This window comes from Emydura macquarii, unplaced genomic scaffold, assembly GCF_026122565.2.
Source record: "Emydura macquarii macquarii isolate MOO-44397 ecotype Brisbane River unplaced genomic scaffold, CSIRO-AGI_Emac_v2 contig_2205, whole genome shotgun sequence".
Taxonomy (NCBI): domain Eukaryota; kingdom Metazoa; phylum Chordata; order Testudines; family Chelidae; genus Emydura; species Emydura macquarii.
The window spans coordinates 18,429,518-18,452,893 of NW_027132342.1; the positions used below are offsets into that span (position 1 = coordinate 18,429,518).

General features: G+C 40.4%; 1 protein-coding gene across 4 annotated transcripts in view; it reads left to right on the plus strand.

Annotated features, from left to right (window-relative positions):
- Positions 1-326: 326 nt before the first annotated feature.
- Positions 327-23,376, plus strand: part of EP300 (E1A binding protein p300) — a 113,484-nt gene continuing 90,434 nt past the window's right edge. For all 4 annotated transcript variants that reach the window (XM_067559559.1, XM_067559561.1, XM_067559560.1 and 1 more), the window contains exons 1-2: positions 327-2,012; positions 21,896-22,554. In XM_067559559.1, the coding sequence (XP_067415660.1) occupies positions 1,919-2,012; positions 21,896-22,554 (753 nt within the window). In that variant the 5' untranslated portion in view covers positions 327-1,918. The remainder of the gene's footprint in view (positions 2,013-21,895; positions 22,555-23,376) is intronic.

Here is a 23,376-nt window from a genome sequence, read left to right on the forward strand (position 1 = left end):
CTCCAGGTTGCACACCCCCCTCTCCCCTCCGGCCTCAGCAGCAATAGGATTACAACAGGCCAGGCGGCCTGTCCCAAGCCACCACAGCACTGCATTTTTCAGCCGACTAATAATAAAAGTGGGGGGAGAGAGACGTGCGCTCCCCCCCCCTTCCCCTTTAAGAGGTGGAGGCGAGGGAGTTTGCGGAAGAGATCGACGAGGAACGCGCGCTGAGTGGTCGGCCTGGTCTCGTGACTGCCGCTGGCCCCGCCCCTCATTCGCCCCCATCCGTCCCCCGCGTTCCATTGTGAGTGCGAGCTGCACGCGGCCCCGCCCCCACCCGTGGCCCCGCCCCTTTTTCTCTTGGCTCATTTCCGGCCGCCGCTGCTCGCTTCCCTCTGAGGACTCGGGAGAGTGAAGAAACAACAGCCGCCATTTTGTTTGTGTGTGAGCGACTGAGGGAGGGAGAGCGAGACCGAGCCGGACGGGGCGAGCCAGGGGGCGGGCAACGCAGAGAGACCCAGGGGCCCGGGCGGGGAACGGGGAGAGAAGAGGGAGTCCGAAACCCATTCCCCAGCCCCCACATACCACACCAGCCCCGCAGCCAGCCAGCCGCCGAGAGCCAGACTGGGGCAGTAAGGAGCCTGCGCGCTTGGCCTCCTCACTCAAAGCCCCGTCCCGTCCCGCCCCGCCCGCCGCCGGGGAGCAGAGGGGATCCCCCCACCGTCTATTTGATCCACAAGGGGGAGCTTCCCCCCCTTGGGCCGGCATTTTGGGTGGCGCCTGGACCCCCGTTGGGGCCCCCGCCCCCTATGGCGGAGGTGAGGCGGCGTCTCAGCAGCGCCTGAGCGGCAGTGGGAGCGGAGAGTGACCATCGCCGAGCGCAGGGGTGGGGGAGAGAGGAGCCGAACACCCCCCGCCCTGCCCAGCCCAGCCCAGCCTAGCCCATCCCCAAACCCAGCTCTAAACCATCCTCAGCCACTCGGGAGGGGGAGGGGCCGGCTTCTTCCTCCTCCGAGTCGTCGTCGTCCTCCTCCTGCTCTGGGATCGGTCCCTCCGCTTGCACGGGAGGGGCGCACGCTGCTCCTCAGACAGGGGTAGAGCGAGAGAGAAGGTGCTGAAACTCGCCCCCTGCGCCCCCATCCCGGGATCGGCGCTGCCTCTATCAGGACAACAACCCCTCCTCCTTCCCCGCACAACAAGATGTGAAGCGGAGACTCCTGGGACTTATCCTCACCCTCCTCATCCTTCCAGCTCCCCTGTCTGGCTGCAGCCATTAGCGCCTGGCAAAGAAGAAGCAGGGGGAACTGGGGACCCCGCGCACGATCTGTCTCTCCCCCCAGCCCCTTCGCGGGCGGTGGGTGTTTTTTTTCGCTGGGTGGTGTTGGAGAGGGAAGGAGCTGCTAGAGGAGGGTGATTTTTTTTCTCTCCTTTTTCCTCCTCCTCTCCCCTCCTTCGCCCGCCTCCTTGTGGCGATGAGGAGGAGGAGAACGACGCCGAGGAGGAAGAGGCTGATGGCGGCGGTGAGGCGGCAGCAGGAGGAGGAGACCCCCCGAAGGATGAAGATGATGGTGGCAGAGACGAGGAAGCACCAGCAGCACAACAGCCGGGATTAATTTGACTAAAAACCCACCAGCCTCTTCTCTCCCTTTTTTTTTTTTTTGGCGGGGGGCTTTCCCCGTTCTTCCCGTCCCTTCTCTGCCCGGGGAAGAAGGCCTCTTCCCCACCCTACTCCCCACCTTTCCCCCGCTGAGCTGGTGCCACCCTACCAGAGACCGAACCCGAGGGGCAGAAAAAGGGGAACTTGGGCCCCCGCGTCCTCCAGATCCGTCGCTCGCTATCCTTAGTCTTCAGCTGAGTCGGGGGCCCGAGAGGAAGGCGAAGATTTTGGGGATCCCCCGGCTCTCTGCTCGCTGTGTTTGTCTAAAAAGAATTAAAAATGGCCGAGAATGTGGTGGAGCCGGGCCCGTCTTCAGCCAAGCGGCCTAAACTCTCCTCACCGGCGCTATCCGTGTCCGCTAGCGACGGCACAGGTCAGTCTCAGGGGCCCAGACCCCCGCACCCCAAATGTACACCTAGAACCCTTTCTCTCCTCTTTTCTCAGCTCTACTTCTTCCCTATTCCCTTTCCGATTCCCTTTCTCTTTCCTTTTGCACCCCTTTTCCTTTGCACTTATGTGTATTAATCTCCTCGGAGGGTGTTTAATTGCCCTTGCCCTTTTATTTGTTGGACGTGATTGAGAGGAAAGCTGTTTGGTTTATTATGCATATGACCATTTGCAGAAAAGACTAACAATTCTACCATTTTCATCCTTTTCATTGTAATAATTATATCAAGTTTTTTGTCTATCTTAATTCCAGTTATAGGCATAAAAATAGTGCACACAAGCATCATCTTCACTCTTAACTGGGGGTGCATGTGTGTATATAGACATACACGTCTGTCTTTTAATGTTCTCTGGTTTATACGTAAAGATTTTACATCACATATTTTCTAAATAAGGGAGTGAATTCTCTTCCATTCCTCATTTTATCCCTTGTTTACATTCTGGTTATTCTATTTACTTTTTTACCATTCCCCTTCACCCATTCTCACACTGTCCTCTCTCTGAGGAAGGACTGTTCTGTTTTTTGTTAGAAATTTAGCTTAGTCTTAATTGCTAAGATCTAGATTGCAGATATAATGGTATGTAGGGTTTAGAAGCCTTTTTATCTTCATGCAAACACATAGCGTTTCATCTTATTTGCATTAAGAATCAATATGGAGTGCAGTTCATTTTGCATCTCCCATTTCTTTGCTGTGAGGCCAAAATGTCTGAAATTCCCATGTAGGTTTATTGGGTTGAGAAGATGCAGAGGGCTTGTTCCTTGGAATCCTGCAAAGGTTTTTAACAGAGGTTTTTGTTGGAGTAACAATCTAGATTGTGTAGAAACACCATATTGTGAAGTCAAGCTAGAGGGTGTAAATTTTGGGTATCCCAGTCTCCAGCAAATATGCACTGGTTGTACTGGAAATTAACAATAAGCTGTTCTGCTTTTACTGCCTCTCATTAAGAAGCAGATGAGTATTTGGTATCATTTTGCTTTGAGGATACTAAGCAGCCTGCTTCTAGTTGTTCTCAAAACTCAGATCTTAGCCAAAGGAGAACTTTGGGGACTCCCCAACTTTGTCTAGCTCTCCCTGCCACACATCCTCTAGTTAAGGTGGTTGTTCCTTGTAGCCACCAGTTTTCTTGTTCATTGTAATTGTTTGAGCTGCCAGGAAAATGAGTAAAAAATGGCTGACCATCCGACAGTAAACAAGATGTTTAAATGTTTAGCTTTCAGTTGTGCACTGGTTTAACTGGAATCATCTTAATTAAAACGTTTTTTTGCTGCTCTTTTCTCTTTGTTCTAGATGAATGGAGTTTTAATTGGTTTTGTGTCTAATTAAAAAAAAAGTTTCTAGAGAATGTCTAGAGTACATTTAGGCATAGGCAGTATTATAGAGACTGAAAGGGGGTGTTAAATTTGTCTCAAAATCAACACGTCCAGTCTCTAATAGAAAAGGGAGATGGGGGTGGAGGAAGAGGTACTTTCCTCTTGTCAGACCCAGTAGTTGATTTTTAGCATTACTCTGAAAGCAAGTACTTAAATTCAGTAGCTTTCATATATTTCCTTTCCCTGTCAAGTTGATCTTTCAACAGTGAATTTTTAGTTCAAAATCATTTAATTTTTCCCCTTAAGTGTGTGGAAAGTTCCAAATTTGACTTCAGGCTTTTTCTTGTATCAGGGATTGTTTAGAATAGCTGGAGAAGTGGAAACTTAGATTTATGCATCTAACTGAAAGTATGAAAATACTAGTTGTGCCAGGCTACAGGGAGCTTATTTCAATTTAACAGGTGCAGATACACAAAAAATATTTAATATAATGTGAGCATTTTAATCAGGAGCATTGAGTGATTTAATAGTTGAGGAATCACGGTATAGGTATGGTCAAACACTTACTGTGGATATTTTAATTATTTCTTGGGATATAATAGTGGACAAAACAATGTACTTTCTTAAGACTTATATAAACTCAAATTTTACATCATTCAATAGGTAATGCACAGGCTTTTGATAGTGTCAGTTTTTCATGTGAAATTACACACAATAGTTATTGATGAAGACTTAATTATCCTGGGTTTTCATGTTAGGTAATGTATTAACATAGTGGGCTTTGAGGCACAGTATAATTATGCCTTCAACTCACAAATGCCCTTACCTTGTAAGGTTGAATATTATGGTCCCATCACCAGGGGTTATATTCCTTCACTTCCGTTGTTTGACTGCTGTGTCTTCTCTCAGCCTGTTTCCATAAACATAACTCCAGTTTCTGCTAATCTTAAGGCTTTTCCCCTTTCTGCTCCCCAAGTAATTTTGAACTAGTGAGGTAGAATGTAGTGTGGTAGGTCCCAGGTATAGAATGGGATGTGTTTCCCCACTCCTGGAATAACTGTTGAATCATGCTTTTGATCTTACCTTAATTGTTTACTAGAAACATTACAATCTTTTTTGTTGTTGTTGCATGAATCTAAATATTAGATGTGAACTTCATTATCCAAATGAGGAGTCAATTTTCTAAATTGTTGTATCCATTTGTCTTTGCCTGCAAGTGTGAAGGGGGTTCTTTTTGTGTATTTCTCACTTTTGGCTTATTAGGGTTGAATCTTCATTTAAAATATGGATTTGCCAGATTGGAGACCTCAAAGTAATGGGGAGCCTAGTTGAGTTGCTAGTGCTCAAAGTAATGTCAAATATTTTCATAGCCTAGACTTGGTCTAATAATTCATCTCTAATTGTGTTTTTTGTTACATACTATGACTGTATTGTTAATTGGTTTTCAGAGTGCACAGAAAACCATGGAAGGTATTGGGTTTCCATTCCAGAACACAAAATGCATTGGGAGAATCCAAAAGATGTTCACAGGATTGCACTAGTAAACCTCATTTCTCTGCTCATCCAATAGCTTCTTGGCCATAATGCTGTGTCACAGTGCTGGATCTCTTTCTAAGAAACCTTGGCTGTTAGACTTCTCTCCTGTTTTGAAAGCAGTATTTGCTCTGATGCCATAGAATAAGAACTTTTACAGTTTGAAAATGTTTTTTTAAATACTAAATTAATGGCTAAATTTCTTATCGGGGGAGAAGCAGCAGGAAGGGAATACTGTATTCCCAGCCAGCTCAAGTGTTTAACTGCAGATTCATATAATTAACCAACACTAAAATCTTGTTATCCCTCCTGGATGCTGAGGAGTATCAGAAAATCTTGATATTGCTAATGGTTTTTCTTCTAGTAAATAAATGGTTAAACTTTGCACCTTGTTTCTTCATCCCTTGTGATTCTTAATGCGTCCCTTGCGACTCCTGACTTTAGGACCTGAACTTCTTGGATTTTCTCAATAGTTACAAAAATACTGGCACCACTTCAGTGCTAACAGGTAACAAATTGGTGGGAAGCAGGACTGATACCTATCTGTGTATGTGAAACCCTAAGTTGAGTTCTGCAAAGAACTTTAAATCTGAACACTTGAGCCAAGTCTACGCTAGAAATTTTTGCCAATATAAGCAGTATCAGTTAAGGGGTTTTTTTTGGTGGCATTTATATTCTGGTAAAAGCCCTAGTGTAGACATGGTTATACCTTAATAAAAGTGCTTTTGCTGGTATAGCTTATTTTGTTTGGGAACCCAGTAAAAGCTATACTAGCAAACACACTGCCAAAAAAAAGAGAGCTGCATCTACACTGAGATTCTGCTGGTATAGCTACACCTAGCAAACCTTTCCCAGTGTAGTTTAGGCTTTGGAGTAAAAGTCTTCCATTTTCGTTTGTCTTAATACTGTAATGAAATGCTTGGCAAGTGCTTATTCAGGATGCTAAATTTACATAGTCATCAAAAATACCAAATATTTTTTTAAGTTCATTTTGGGCAAGATTTCCTTCTACTAATAAGGCGTTTTAAATGGTGTTCTTAATTGGAGGATGTCCTGAACTTTGTACTCCTTGATAAATGTCATTGTACTGTCTACTACAATGTTATATCATTTGTTGGTTGGATGCAAAAATATTGTTTGAAATGTAAGTTAGTTGTAGAATTTTAAACAAGTTCACTTTCTAAGATAACATAATATACAGATTTGCTGTAGCAGTGCCTGTATGTATATTTGTATTATGGTTTTTAACATCCTGCATCTCAGCATGTCCAAAAATCAGATTCTATTGATTATCAGCAGCCCTTACAGCCAAATGTGCACCCCCAAATCTCCCTTCCACTTAGTATTCATTTTTTATGAATCTTGATTTGTTCTCATCTTGACTCTTAATACTTCTGCATTCCTCATATCCAAGGTGAATACATTTCTCTCCTATGTTGAAAACCTTCTGGACTTGCTCCTCTCTTATGAGAACATGAATAATTTTTATCTTCTGTCATCTGGATCCCTGTAATTCTTTGTACAGAAGATATAATTTTCATTGATTTTAAAATGTGGATTGTTTCTTTATTGGAAACCTCACCTCAAATCTTAACCTGGCTCCCTGTCTATTTCAGAGACTGGTACAAAGTCTCTACCCAGTTTTCAGACTCCTTCATGTAGTTTCTCTCCATTTGTTTTACCTCGCCTTTTTCCCTTCTAGCTTTCTCTCCTTTCAGGTCTGACTCCTGCCTCCTTTCTTACACAGCAATCAGATCTTATTTCTGAGTTCCCATCCCTCTTAACTTTACATGTGCTCTTTCTGTCTCTGAAACTTGGATGAGTCTATCCCGGTTCACCTTATTTTCATTTGCTGCCTCTGTAATAGATTGTATAATGTTCACATAATTACAAAGTTTTTGTATTTTAGCAATAAAACTAATTTTACTTCTATTACAATTGCGCAACTGAGATTATGCTAGGCATTGTACAGACTCATAATAAGATATAGTTCTTCTCCGAATAACTTAGTCTCAATAGATAAGATATACAAAGGGTAGGGAGGGGAAACAGAGGCAGAGAGAGGTGAAATGACTTATACATGACCAGGTAGCAGGTACATGGCAGAGCCAAGAATAGAACCTGGGTCTCTTGACTCCTGTTCCTATGCCAAATCACACAAATTGTCCATCTTCCTACACCTTTTACTATGAAATACTGTCCATCACCAACCAAGTTGTAGGCAGCTGTCAAGAATTCACTTGGAAATCTTTATTTTTATAACCTAAATGTAGTTTGCACTAAAGTTGCTTGTTCTGGTACCTGAAAAGCTAGAGAATTTAAAAAAAAAAAAATTAAGACCTGAAATCATTACATATATTTAAATTTATTGCCTTTCCTGATGAGACCCAATTCTAATTTTTCTCTCTTCACTGTTTTTGTTTTTTGAACTGTTAGTGATGTCAGTTGTTACAAGAGAAACAGGGAACCCCTAATTTGGGGGTTGGGCAGGTAGAAAACAATGTAATACACATTGTATTGTAACATTTGGGAATTATTTTTTAATTTACTCTAAATTGGCATGAGGGAACTGAAATAAATTCTAGTTTGTAGTCAAATGGATTGTCAAATACCCTATGCTTAGAATAAGATTTTTCAGAAGAACAGTAACTTGATATTTTCAGGGTAGTTGATTAAAAAAAGTCAATGATCCTGCAGACTTCACAATCTCATATTCCATTCCTAATCTTATGATACCCACAGCCCTTTGTCTCTTTCACTGCACTCAATGAATTGCATATGTAAACAAATTGCAATGTTGGACAAATTTAAAAAAAAAAAAAACATATATACACCAAAAGTCAGTTCCATAGAGCTTCTCTCTATATAAGTATTTTATGCAAAATGTACAGGTAAAAGCTGAGTCCTGGGCATGTACAGTGTAGAGACCTGAGATCAGAAGGGTGTGTGTACATTTTAAAAGTAAATGGCAACTAACATATGGATGTCTGAAATTTCAGGAGAAAATCTTCACTACTGAATTCAGGAATTTAGATGCTAGATTCCAACAAAATCTAGTTAATTTTAAGTAGATGCAGTCGAGGTGGTCTCTTGTTAAATGGTCTATTTTAGGCAGAGTTAAGGATTTATTTAGCCTGAAAAGAGCCATCAGTTCAGATCCTTAATCAATTCTTTGTTAAACAGTTACTGTTTTCTCACTTGTGTGCAGTAAAATAAATAAATAATTCTTCCCCAGCTCCATATATGTGGGTTAGGTAAATTAGAGGGGCGGAGATTAAACACATTACTGGAAGAATTATGGCTCTTTGCTGATTATAAATTGCTGTGTCCAAAGTGTATCTCTGTCTGTGGATTTAATGGGACATAAGTATAGTCTTTGCAAGCTTTTATCCTACTTCTGGTTGGTAGTCTCTAGCAGGGTGGATTGATTTAAATCACAGAGAAAATCATTGATTTACATCGTTTCCCACTGATACTTCACATTTCTTAAACAATGGTGCAAATCTGATCACTAAAACGTTAATTTACAACTCAGTACAGCATTTTATAACATCTAGTTTTAGATAACTTGATTTTTATTAATTTAGGAAATAGTACATAATACTCATTATCTGTGTCAAGCTGCAGATGCAGCAATAGTACATTAGGAATGGTAAGAACTAAATCATACACAAACATAATAGCACTTATATTTTATTAAACTAAATCTTAAATGTTATGTAAATGTTTCACATTTGCAATTGTAGCAGTCTCCTGAGTTGCCGACTGATGGCCGTCCTTAAACTCTTATTTTAATTTTCAAATTTTATTAACTCTAACAGACAAGTAAGTCATCACACCACTATAGGTACGCTGTCCTTAAAACTTCTACAACTAGCTCTCATCTTCCCCACTCCCACTGTCATTTTTATTCACAGACTGAAACAGAAATACGAGTTTTTCTGCTTTTTCAACTGCCAGTCAATTTCTTAGCTTTGAGTGAATAATACCAAACGATGAAAATATTCTCTGCCCCTGCAGAGGAAGCTACTGCTGTGGAAAGTTTGCTTAGCAAGTGAAGGAACTCTGTTTCAAGGTGCCTGGCTAATTTCCACCAATTCAGGGGAATGACTTTGTTCAAAACATCATCAGTAAACATGCACTGTTTAAATGGTTCCGCTCCAGCCCTGAAATTTATTATGACTAGCATAACTGAGGAGTGATTTTGAGATGCTCATGCCATGGCAGCATCATCTTCTTCAGAAGTTAGGCATCTACATTTATATCTGGGGTCAAGAATGTTTTCAAGAAAATGAGGTGGAGTTAGTGCTTGATCCATTTGCTTCTTTATTTTAACTTTCTGGTGAGGTTTTACTGGGCAGTTTAACTTTCTGGTGCAGTATTTTTCTTCCGTGTCTCTTGAAGTGCCTTCCAAATTTCGACAGCATCAGCAGTGTAGCAACAATTTCTCTGAAGTTTGTTTAAGGCTCTGCATATAGGCTTCAGTATACTGAGCATATCCTCTACATTCCTCTTTAATCCAATGTTAGATACTTCGAATGAGATACTTCCATCTATTTATCACAGTTTTCTTCACAAAATTTTATGAGAATAGGCCAATTCTTAATAAATTGTTCAAAACAATCAACCACAGAATTCCATCCAACATCTGGAGGGAGAATTAGTTTGGATTCTCCTGTTCTCTTCAGTGAAGCTGAAGCAAAATGGTTGTTACGGAAGTATTTTGTGACTTCAACATTTTTTTATTCCTGGAGAAGATGTACTTAAGTCTTTGCCTAAAAGATGCATTAAATGAGCACTGCATCCATATGTTATTAGGGAGCATCCTTCCGTTTCTTCTTCTAAGTATCTTCTCACCTTTGCCATGTTTGCAGCATTGTCTGTGACAGAACTGTGCACGTGACAATTGAATTTTTGTTCACAGTTTATTACAGCTTTCACTGCCACTTTTAAATATTCTGTTGTGTGGGCATTTCCTGATGTATCTATTGAGCTGAAAGATATGCAATCCCATCTTCATTTGTCACACAGGCACATGTTACTGGATCATTGTGTACATTGCTCCACCCATCAAGGCTTAAATTGGCAAATTTCTCCTCAATATTTCTTGCATGCTGTTCAAGTTCCTTCTCATACACTGTATCTAGCAACCTTCCATCAATGTCTGCTCTTCCAGGTGGAGTGTAGCCTCGTCGTAAGGATTCAACCATGTCAATGAAGTGTTTATTGTTAACAATGTGAGAAGGAGAATTTGTGGCATAAATGAACCGAACAATCTTTTCATCTCTGGTGTCTTGTTGGTATTTGCTGGTCCTTACTACAAACCCGTCCATGGTGTTGGTTTTACTGGATGATTGAAGTCTTTTGCTTGCGACTGGTACTTTGTCTGAAATACGTTTATTTGCAGCACTGCTGCTAAAAGTACCGACAGATGACTCTGAAGTTATTGCAGATAGACAGTCAGTCAGTCTCTTATGCTTATGGAATCCTGAAACAAAATTAAAAAATGATTTTGAATAGTCGTTCTTCTCACTCTATTCATTTAATCGTTTCCCTTTTTTCAGCAAGGATGCAGATCCAATTCAAAATTACTAAAAAAGCTAGGACTGACTGCACTTAGAGTGCACTTAATTTTGGAGTAAGCCCCATAGAACTCACTGGCACTTCTGTTTTTTGAGAAAACAAGCGTAGGATGGGGTTCCCTTGGGAAAGCTGAGTTATGCTGAAGTAAAATAGGGAATAGATTTATGGGATCACTACTATGGTCTGTGGCCATGATGTTCCAAAATAAAGGGCATGTATTATGTAATATAAAATAAGAAAATGACGCCCAGTGGCAACTGGCAACTCTAGATTTCTCTTACTGCAGCTTTCTATACCGTATACTTGGGTGATAGATTCTAAACCTAGTTAGCTAATCCTTATGGCTTGTTTAATTAGTTAAGCTAAACTTTTTTTCTCTAGCAACATCCAACATAGCAAACAGCTTGGGAATTTACTTGTTAAATAACATTTATACTAAAAGGCATAGAGAGAGAGTCTTGAAGAATGGTGCATTGCAAAGTGAATTATTTAAGTTACTAACCAGTTGATCCACATTGTTGTTCTGAGATATCCATATCTTCATCCACATCATTTTCTCCCAATAAGCAGTTTTCATTATGATGTTTCATTTGTGCAACTAGGCCCTGCACCTCCTTCTTGCACTGCTTACACTTGACACGTTTTCCTTTTTTTTACCCAGGGAAGGAATTTTTTCAAAATATTCCCAGATGGGGTCTCTTACACCCCATGATAGTTTTTCTGTGGCAAAAATGTGGGGGAATAGGGGAAGCTGTGTGTGTACTGAATGTCTTCCCTTTTTCTTTCCAGTCCATTCTACAGTTCCTTTCTACTTTGCCTCCATCCTTTGTCTCTCTGTCTTAAGACAGAGTCTTAACTAACTCCTCTGCCTTGCGTGGCCCAGCTCCTCCACCATATAAGCTCAGAACACAATCCTATCTAGCCTGTGTCTTTGCACAGGTGACTTTAGTCTGCTGAGAAACTGAAACAGTTAGGCTGGAAAGATTAGAGCTGTGGTTCCCCATCTTTTTGGCTCGAGGTCCACAGTTATTATTGTTACAACCCTGAAGGGCCACCAGTCTCTGTCAGCAGCCTCCCTGTCCCCCCAACATCCCCACACTGCAGCCAGACAAAGAGTTCAGCAAGGAGACTGCCTCCCTCCTCACTGATCTTTCATACCTCTGACTGCAGTAGGGAAAATGCACACATCCTGTAGCCCCCTGCGCTCTACCTGGGTCCTAGGCAGTGGCTCCCTACCGCAGCCAGGGGGAGGGGAGCACTGATCTCCCATCCCATTGGCTGCAGCAAGGACTTGCACCGGTCATTTAGGTCTGCGGAAGTGCTCTGCCTGGGTCCTTAGGCAGTGGCTCCCTTCTGCAGCCAGCAGGAGAGGAGTCGTGGGCCACTTTGAAAGCCTCTGCGGGCCATGGGTTGCGAACCACTGGACTAGAGCCATTAATTCAGAAACTGAAAACTCAGAACTTTCAAGAAGCAAGAGCTGGTAGTTAGGCTGGACAGACTAGAGCCATTAATTCATTTTTATGAGACTGTAAGTGTAGGTTTAATATGTTTGTGATGAGATTTAATTGTAACTGTTTTTTAAACGAGAGAAAAATTTAGTATTTTATTGATTTTAAAAAAAAATCAGATTTAAATAAAAATATCCAATTTTAATTAAAAAAAAAAAAAATCATTGATTTTTATCCACCCTGGTCTCTAGTCTCCTCTATGACTTGCTTAGTTGCTTCAGTGGGGCAGCCTTCCAGTGCATGCTCTATTGATGATCTTACTTTAGCCTTTCTCTGCACATTAACTAGCGCCTCTCTGTGGAGATTGAGCCCAAAGTCATTTAGATTTGTTATCTGACAAACTAAGTAATTTTGCTGGTTTGTTTACCTGTCAGCTTAAACTACCTATATGTGTCTCCAAGGATTTGGCTTCCCAGGCTTTACCTAAACTGTAGCAGCAGGTTGAAGTAAAATACATCTGTCTCTGCATATGGCTGTGTTCAGTGGCATGCAAAACACAGTGATCCCATTGAATTCAGATACAGAAATTCAGGACATTAGTTATTTTATTCACAGGAATCCTCTTATTTACTAAGCGGTAAACAACATGTCCATGAGCATGATCCGATATTTTTCTAAAAGCACGTTTCCTTATACTAAGTTGGCATATGAATCACAGCACAAAACAAATGTTGCTTAATTTTTCTATGTATTTTGAAGGATTTACTTTGTCATCTACTGTCATTTATATATGTCTGCATATACAAATATGCTTTTGTTTGTAGGACTTTTTAAAGAAAATGTTGACACTTTTTTTTTCATTTTTCCAAGAACTCTGTGCAGCTCCCATTGTTAGATGGGGAAATTGTAATGGGTAACTCAGTCAGTTGTGTAGCTATCTCAGCTGTATTTGCATCAGCAAAGACATGTAATTGATGTGATACTAGTTAGTTTCTCTCCACTGCTCCTGTTGTGAAAATGCTATGTGCAGGAGCAGCAGTGGTATAGGTGATTCACCATTGCTGGTGTGAGGTGGAATGCCGAGAGAAGTTTCTCTTTTGTCGTCCTCTCCTTTTCTGCAGCACAAGTGCAGAACCATGCCTATACTGCCTCTGTGCTTGAATTTAGGATTTTTACAACAGGATGCTTGAGTTCAGGACCACATCAATTACATGTCTCTGCTGGTGTTGCTGGGCAGCATGAGTGAGAGTGAGCCATGGTGATTCTCTTACAGAGGCAATTCTAGAATGTGTAGTGACTATAAATGAATGTTTTCAACTCAAGCCACTGACTTAGTTTTTTACTTTGTAGAATCGTATGTGTGGGTTGAATAGGTGGACTGTCCTAGTAAGTACTTTGCAAATAGACTGTAGACTGCTTAACCCAAAAGTCCCAAAATATTGCAGGGCTACTGACATTTTTGGTATTCAATGTAGAAAACTGATCCTTTCTGGCATAATAGTGAATGATTCCTTCATTGTGCTTTCTTCTGGTGGTCCACAATGTTACCATGCTAAAATAAGATCATTCACCTTTAATTTCCACTTGGACTAGGGCCAATAATGCTCAGAAAATTGAGACTCTTCAGTTAATGAAAACTGTTATATACTTCAGAGCAGGTGTTAAAACTGTACAAATGAAATTCCTGTCTGAAGTATATGTCTTTTCCTTAGACAGTCTTATTTTGAATCAGTCTAGTTTTACAAAGTGTATGCCATATTATAGATGGCACATCCTGTCTGGGGAATGTACTAGGCAATAAGTTGATTAACGAAGTGATTGAGTTGGTATTAGGTTAGACTCTTACCTTTGGTATACTGGGCCCATTATTAACTATTAATGTCCAAGGCCCCTCATGTTGTTTATAACTTGGACCAGTAGTCACTGAGCAAAACTAAAATACAGGCTTTGCATTGTGTAGTTTTAAACGAGTAGATTTACTCAATAGCAATCACTTTTTTAAATTTCCCTCTTGTGTTCACAGCTTTCAGAATGGTGAGTGAGCTGAAATCTCTCCCTAGCTCATGTTGGTGAAAAACACTCTCAATCATTTATAAATCTTAACATTTTATTTCAAAATATTTTAATGATCTAATTAGTGACAAAACGTTCACATGTTAATTAGTTGAATGTTAAAGCAGTAAAGTTTTCCAGATGTCAAATCCAGAATAAAAACAAGATGGAAACTGGATTACAACCTCTTTGAATCAGATGGCTCAGTAGTTTTAGTGCTCTTGATTGTGGCACTGATCCAAAGCCCATTTTGAAGTCCGACCTCTTCTATTGACTTCAGTGGGCTTTGGATCAGGCCCTGAGGTGAACTTTCAGATCATTGTTCTGAGCAAAATGGAAGGCTTTCTTTTGAAGAGCTGTTGCTTGACATGGAATTTGCAATCAGATCAGGAAATATGGGCTGTATACAAATTACAGTGTAAGAACTTGCATGAAGAATGAGCACCCCAAAATACATTATTTTCACATTGGTGCTAGAGCAATAAATGGACTCTTATTATATATTGTCATCTTGCTTGCAAATTAATTTTATAAAATCTGATAGGTTTTTTTCAACTAGTAAACGAGGTGATGTGCACCTCTGCCACTGAGCTGGACATTTGGACCAATGAACTTTGTTGGGATGCTAGTACAAACCTCTGTCTGAAGCACTTGCTTTACTCTCTTAAAATAGCTTACAGGCTTCCATTTGCAGACTTTGAATGGTTCTGAACAACTATTGGGTAGGGTTTTGCTTGCATTCCCAAACTTTGAGTTCAGGCATCTTATTTTCCCTTTGAGTTCCTTGAGGTAGAATGCACATGAATACTGCGTAAAAGTGGGCCCTTGGGTGTGTGGTGGTGAAAGAGCAAAAAACCTGCAATTTCTTACAGTGAGCAGAATTAAAAACCTAATGGCAGAGGCTTCTGGAGTTACCAAAACACAAAAGGTGTATTAAAGCACAAAGGTTATGGATTCCTGAAATAGAAGCAGGGAAAAAAAATTGGAGCTCCGATCAAACTTTCATACTCTAGGCACAAACAGGTGAAGTTACGTCTGGTTATTTAGGGACTAGCATCCTAGGATATTGGGAGGTTTGATGTGTAACTGAACTCAGTAGCTTTTGTGGCTATGAATTTGAATCTTGATGTACTTTTTTAGGTCTTGTTTGAATTTCTGCCTTTATTCAGTCTTGAATCAAATATTGGATTCTGTCTGTTGAATACAGCAGTGGTGTAATTAATTTCTGGTTGCCCTCTAATTAAAAATGACTCCACAGTTTTTAAAGGAAGTAGGAAAAAACTATCAGGTGAAGAAGTCCGTGTACACTGAATTTCAGCTCAAAGGGGGTTGTTGCTTCAGAGTGGTTTACAGCAAAAATGCTGTTGGATCCTGTTATAAACCCCATGAATGGAAAATAAATCTGACCTTATCTAGATATCATTTGTTAGAATTCTCACTCTTGAATGTTTCCTAGACAAAATAAGGTGGAACTCTTAAAGCGCTGAAGGTTTTTTGTTCCCAAAGAACAGCTGAACACCTACTGGTAGTAATGTTCCACCTGAACTAACTGCTGCCATCTGAAATTTCCAGTCCTTTCCTTGACCAGTTGGTGAAGGAGCTGCCCACGGGAGCATTGCCCCTTCAACCAAAGTAGTGGCTCTTCACCACAATCCAATTTCTTGCTGCATCAGTTAGCCTTTTTACTTCAGTCCCTCCCTGGCTGAGAATCTTTGTGTCTCATCTCTTCTTAGAAGAGTCATTTCGTCTCCTCATAAGGAGATCTTTGGGCCCTGATATTTTTGCAACTTTCAGAGCTTGTTGGTAGCACTTTGTTTGACCCCTTCCTTAGGTTTATTGGATGATTTAACTTTACCTTTGTTTCAAAGTATTGAACTAAGTTGTTCGGGGCATGTAGTGTTTTGCCTTTTGAGGAGCTTTGCCTCATTGTCTTCTCAGCTTATCTTTTTTTTTTTTTTTTTTTTTTTTTTTTAAAGTGTACATCGTCATGAGCCTCCACTGTTGGATTCCGAATGTTGGTGCTTAACTGTGAACCTGAATAGCAGGTTTACACCATGGTGCTTAGTTGTGTCCTGTGGGCTTGTTTTATTTCTTGTGTCTAGGACTTGTCCTGGATAGCTTTCAGGTCACCATGCAGAGAGTGCCTTGATCTTAGCATTTCACAGCCATGGCTTCTGCCTCAAAGCACAAAAGATATCATATGTTTCAAATAGTCGCCTGCGTTGTGTGGCACTCAGCAGTCAGTATTGATGGTAAGCTTTGAGATGCACCTGTTAATGCTTGCAGGAGTCTACGTTTGGAGCACTGATGGGCATTCTGCATAGAATGTGGAGTGCTCGTCGATAGTTTTGCTATGTGTGCCTGATGTGGGAGACTGAGGTATCTGGAGGTCTCTGGAGCAAGTTTCCAGAAAACTGGGATTATTCTGTCCTCCAGCAGATTATTAGAAGCTAACTACCCAGAAACTTGGTAGGCCTGTTAATATACTTTCAGGAACAGGTAAGACTCACCTTAAGGTAAGTGAGGAGAACTTCCTCCAGTTTTCTAATCTGAATGAGATCTGTCTGAGCCAGAAAGCATGGAAGAGGGACTAGCATTGAGTACTTCAGTCCATATGCAAATTTGTTTCTTTGCTTGGTAATCAGTAAGGCTACATTTTGCTTAGAATATAAGCTCTTTGGGATAGGGACTTTTTTTTGTTCTGTTTGTACAGTGCCTTGCACAATGAGGTCCTGGTCCCTCACTGGGACTCATAGGTACTACTGCAATTTAAATAAGTTTAGAGATATTGTTTTCCACCTTAATTAAAACAACTTTGAGATGCTAGAACAGTGAGTTCCTAATGCATTAAAAGTCAAATTCACTTTCAGGACCTTGATTAGTAAGATCTGAATTTTGAAAACTTAATGCCACCTGGGTGTCAGATGGGTTTCCAAATGACTGGTCAGAGGAAAACCACTCATGCTGAATGCCTGGACTTGCTGCAGGCTGGAAAACCCATAAAACAATCAATGGTATACAATACCAAAATTATGTATGTTGACGCAAGATAGTAAGGGTCTCCTGCAGTTGCTTTATTAGGAAAGAGAGTTCACACTATGAAAGTTTATTTAAAAAAAAAAAAAAAATCCTCATTCAATGCATGACAGAGACCAGCTGGTAGGGAATAACTACTATCCTGTTGCAAGGTCAGAAGGACTGGACTTGAGTTGACACATGTATCCTATGTTGTTCAGATCCTTAGATCTCAACTTGTTGGAAGTAAGTTTAAGGTGAACCCTCACAGTGCAAGTTCTTGGTGATGTCAGAGTGAATATCCAGATATCATTAATAATGGCCCAAGATACGAGAGGATTCTGTATACTCAAGGTAGCACAAGGAGGCTGTGGCTGCTGGAGAGAGATGGTGTGTTAGCAGCTGGCAGCATGGGGGAGAGGTTAGGTCTGTTGTCCCATAAGGCAAGAGAGTACATGAGGGAATTGTGAACTGAGTGACAAGACAAACTGGCCGTTGCTGGCTTTTGTCCATATTCTGGCCCTGTAAGACTGTGGGATTAAAGCAATTTATTCAGTCTGTACCTTGCTCATGATGTGGTTCCAGAAAGGATAACATTTTATGGGGTGTTTTCTTTCAAAGATGAGTCCTGTGGTTGGGTCAGCATCTGACAAAGGGACATTTTGGTATAGCAGAAGCATCTGCTGTTGGTGCAGTTCATAAGAGAACTGTTGCATATCTTCTTTACACTCTGAGACTACTCCACATTAATAGTAATCTTTTTCGATATGGCTTAATCAAAGATTGTCATTGTCTCAGTAACTCTTCATCAGACTCTTAGGGTGCAATAGTCCTTCTTCTCTATATCTTCACTTTACCTGTGAATCTAGGATATTAGTGGATCCCCAGAGTAACCTAACGTAGGATCCTTCTGAGCTACCCTGATATTTCCTGTGTATTGGTGACTTTTGCACTTCAGAGCTTAAACCAGAGTGCCTATTTCCATCATGTAGTAACTCTTGCATATTTGAGATGGTGCCATGATATCTCTAGAGATCACAAATCATTACCTCAGTGATGGTCCAGTGTCCGCATACCTCCTACTTTGGTCAGATCTTTTTTGGTGCAGTCTGGGTGAAAGAGATAGTTAGGTTGCAGAGGACTCTACATCACAGAAAGCAGACTCCACTTCTTGAGTTTTAACACCAGGTTCTTAAGCAGTTGGTCAGTGCTGTTTTGGTCAGTCTGCCTCGAGATGCATATTGTCTGTAAATTAATATGACTATGGGCTGGTTCACACTTAACCGCGCAATTCGGTGGCAGTCGACGGGAGTTACGCAAACTACGCAGAGTAGTTTGCATAACTGACATTGACTGCTCTGCTTCTCTTCTGCGCGCTGTTCTCACTGTGCTGTTCCGGCTCAATGCTATGCTACTTGAGGGGGTGAACTTACTTAGTCGACTTCCTGATCGATTGAGCAGGTCTCACTGACCGCTCAATTGATCAAGAAAGATCGATCTGGCGGTGACAATTTTGCTGGCGTCAGTCTCATCATAGCCTATGAAATGAGCCATTACTCTTGTCATGTACATAAGTACACACAAAGCAATATTGCTGTACTCAGTTTCCTGAGGCTGTTCATATTTCGATCCATAAGTCCAACAGAATCTGCCTGCAAAATGTGGGAATGCAAACTCATCAGTCTGCTTCAGCCTACTAGTTTGGTTGACTTTGTTCAAACTTCTTAGTATTCTCCTTTCAATGTCTGGTGTTTGTTTCCCATCCTTTGGCTGTAAAAACTTTGAAGCTTTGGTTTTTAGACAATTCATCTTTCCCTGTCATTAAAAACAAAACAGAATGCTGTTATCCTCGTTGGAGTTCACGTCATATTTTTGGTTAATACTTGATGCTATTTTCTTGAGACATCTCTTGTGCCTCGTATTCTTCAGAAGGGAGAATCTTGGCAAATGGTATCTTTAGATAAGAGAAAAATATTTATAATTCTGTATCTCTGAATGTTTAATGCCAAGAGGATTATCTCCCAATATAGTATGATTTTTGTTCTCCAAGCATCTGTCAATTTCATGCTTTTTGAGGAAACATTTTTTGTTTGCTTGTTTTGTTGGGAGCATTTTACCTGCTGAAAGGCTCATTTGGCATGACCACCAATGAGGCATAGGGGTTGGCTTACATCGCTGACCACTTGAGTTGTTCTTATGATCCAGAAACCCTTAGAGTTTAGAATTTTGCCATCATGCTCTTAAGAAGTGGAGATCTAAGAGGGAGAATCCCATGGGACTGTGAAATCTTCAGAGGAACTCTGTGGTCTTTTCATTTCATGAGGAAAAGCAAATATGGTGGCTTTAGAATCCTGAAAACAAGAATATCATGCTAGTTTAGAGGAGTGGTTTATATCTTAAATCCCCTACACAGTTCTTTCCAAGGAAATGTCACATCATAATTTGAAGAAGAGTTGAAAGTTCTTCATGTTCAGGAATTTCCTTATTCAGTTGCTTTCTGGCTTTCATTCTGTGAATTGCTTAATAAGAGGCACCCTTTATGGACCATGTTCTCTTGCAACATCTCACTGCTTTAGTTCTCATAGTTTTATTCAACTAACTACCGGGAACTGCTCTTCAGATCTTTGCTGGACCATGGACTGTAGCTTGTGAATCACTTTTCTCTTGTTTCTGATGTTTCCTCACTGATCCTCTTAGTCCGACAGTACTTAACCTGTGTGTTTTCTGGCTGATAGTCTCTCGACATTTGACATTCTTTTTAGTCTTTTCAGAGTATCACGTCCCTTTTATTGCTTTCCCAATTCTCTTGCCCTCCTGCTATCTTTAAGATGCTTTTCCATTGTAATCCTTGCAGTTTCCTTCCACACACGGATATTTATTTAGTTCTTTATAAGTGAGTAAAGTCCTTTCTGTTTCTTCTGATTATATGAAGGTCAGTCCTGCCTTCTGGCTACTGTATGCTTAGTAGAATTAAGGGGCCTTTTTTCTTCTCTTCTCAACTTCATCTGTGAAATAGTAACTAAATTACATGACTATCAAAAGGAGGGTGCTACTTCAAAGCCTATCCTTTCCATAAGCTTTCCCCCTTGGTCTGTTTTATACTTCACTGAGGCAATGGCTGCAGAAATTAATGGACTAATAAGGGAGGTTGGAAATTACAAGCCTTTTGGGCAAAAATTTTGCTTCTAGTTTTATCTGTGGTGCTTGGATACTGCAGTGATGGGTGCATTACACATGTAACTAGAATTTAAATTGCTTCATCTTAATCCACTCATGTAACTGTTCCTTTACTAATCTCCAGAAGCAAAACTTTCAGAAGACTTTTTTGGTGACTTACTTTTCATTTTTGAAGTAATGCTTACTTCTAAGGCAGATACTCTTTTGGTGTGAAGGTCTTGCAACTTGGTACTGCATCTTTGTAATCCTTATTGAGCAAACATCTAATGGAATTCAGTCTTTCAGACTTAACCTGCTGCTTATTTCTTCTATTAATTCTTTGTTTTCAATTTTAATATTTTAGTGATAACTACTGTGGTAATACTCCCTTTTCTTTCAGTAGAGTTGGCATTTCCCCTTAATAAGCATTGCAATAGTGCTAAAATAGTGTGTTAACACGGTTAGGTGCCTAACAAGGTCTTGAATCATATCTCTTTCTTTGAAAGTGAAGTAAAATATCTGCTATAATAGAGTATTCATGAAATGAAATTTGTGTTAAGAAGGGTTAAAATTAAATATGATCACTATTTTATGTAATATCTTCTCTGACTGGAAACAATAGGCAGCATGTTCCTTAGTCATTAAAATAGTATGAATTCATAAAACGGTAGTTGATCATTTGTGTAAACACTTTCTGGTTTATATTTAACACCGTAAAAAAGAATCCACAGGTTTTATTTTCATTAAGAGAGTCATGGTATGTATTGCATATCTAAGTACTTGTGATCTTCCTAGATGAGATGGCTCTTGGAGCTGCTGTAATGCGTCTTTCCAATGACATTCTAAACATTTCCACGTGCAAACTGTCTGAAACTATTCCAGTTTATTTTAGTGGGGACTCTGCATAGCCATGTGAGAGGGGCTTGATTTCTGATCCTGCTGTCTTTCACTCTTATATTCTGCCTGTATAGGCAGGGAATGGTTTACTTATAATTGAACTCTTTGCAACCAAATAGAATCATAGTGGACACTACCCAGTGAAGATCCATTGAGTTTTGTAACTTTGTTTTGGTTTTCAAAATTGGGATAATATTTTAAGGTGACCAGCAAAAGAAAAAAAGGACATCTCCTTTTAGTGGCACTATGATTTATAAAGAAAGTCTTTTGTTTGCTTTTACACTAGAAATGTTAGTCGTGCCTATTCAGAAAATGACTGACGTAGTTAAGTGACAGCTGAGAAGTTGAGGGGAAGGGATTTTTAATTATTCAAAACTTTATTTTTTGGCTCTATTAAAACCTATTTAAGTTCAATGACTAACACTTTAGAAAACCACTTTTTTTGTTAAAAATCTAAAACACACACACCTAAGGTGCGAGAGCTCGCAAACATGTTTAGCCATCCAATAGGTCCTCCAACAAAATTGGTTTATGTGCCGGGGGGGAAATGTGTGAGTTGGGATTTAGGCAATTTTTGTGCATCATAAAGAAAAAAAAAGATGTAATCTCATTAAAAGTCTTTGAAGTTTAGAGGTGGTTTGCATCAAGGCAACCTGGCTAACTGCAAATAGTAGCTGATTCTGTAATATTGCTAAACAGTTTATCTGAAGTTGTGCTGTTCAACTGAAATAAACCAAAATAAAAAACCAAGGGTCTATCTTCAGTTCTCATTAGCTGATTTGAATTTTTAAAAACTTTTTGTTTTTCTCCTAGATTTTGGATCCCTCTTTGATCTGGAACATGATTTGCCAGATGAGCTAATCAACTCCACGGATTTGGGACTTACCAATGGTGGTGACATTAATCAGCTGCAGAACAGCCTTGGCATGGCACAAGATGCTGCTTCTAAACACAAGCAGCTGTCTGAACTGCTACGGGCTGGTAGTTCTCCAAACCTCAATATGGGGGTTGGTGGCCCAGGCCAGGGCATGGCAAGTCAAACCCAACAGAACAGTCCTGGAATGGGAATCTTAAACAGCATGGTTAAAAGCCCCATGGCACAGGCAGGGTTGACGTCTCCCAATATGGGGATGGGTACAAGTGGCCCAAATCAAGGTCCTTCAGCCCAGTCCACTGCAGGAATGATGCCAGCGGTAAATAGTCCAGTTAATCAGCCTGGCATGGGAATGAACACAGGGATGAATGCTGGCATGAATCCTGGGATGCTGGCTGCAGGCAATGGACAAGGGATGATGCAAGGACAAGTCATGAACGGTTCAATTGGAGCAGGAAGAGGGCGACCCAACATGCCATATCCAAATCCAGGAATAGGTAATGCTGGTAACTTGTTGGCTGAGACACTGCAGCAAGGTTCTCCACAGATGGGAGGACAGACAGGACTGAGGGGGCCACAACCTGGAGCAATGAACAAGGTAAGAAAAGCTTGATTACTTTACTTACTCCATGTGGTAACTTTGACATCCTTTATAAGAACTAGGGGCTTTGAAGACACTTTATTTTTAGCCTTCTAGACAATTGGGTGTACAAAAGAATTTGTGGCATTACAGGCATTCAGAGGAATTATGTAAAGTGAAAATTACAGATCTTCTAACAAGCCACATTCATTAGAGACACGTACCAATATTGCTGGATGATGGTGTCTTACTTTAAGAATCTGTGAATTTTTTTTTGCATTGCCATCACTACCACTCAGTTAAGATTCTCTTTTGTTCTGATAATGTAGATTTTATTTCTGTCCATGACTATGTTCCTGACTCCATATGACACTGTTCTTTTGAGTATTATAACATTGCCAGCTAACACGACTATAACCAATCTATTAAATCTCCTTTTTAAATAAAAAAAGAAAAATAAAACCACACAAGAAAAACCCGCCTTTTTTCAGGGGTCTGTTCAACAGTTCTTTGGTATCATTTAGATATCTTGATTGCATTTGGGGTGAATTCATGCTGTCCCATATTTATTGAACATTAGTTTATACAGTAATAAACAAAAGGAAACCAAACATGTTCAGAAGGAGCAATATTGCACATAGCAAAATACTGTTAAAATGGCTTTGAGAAGTGTCATTTGAGTTATTGATGGAACAAGTGGGTTTGAAACCTTTTTATTAAACATACTGACTTCCATTTCTATGGACCCATATTAGGATTCTTACTGGGTATGTATTAGCAGACTCCAGTTTGTTATAAAATTTGGAAGACTCACTCTAAGGTGAGGGAATAAACTGGAAA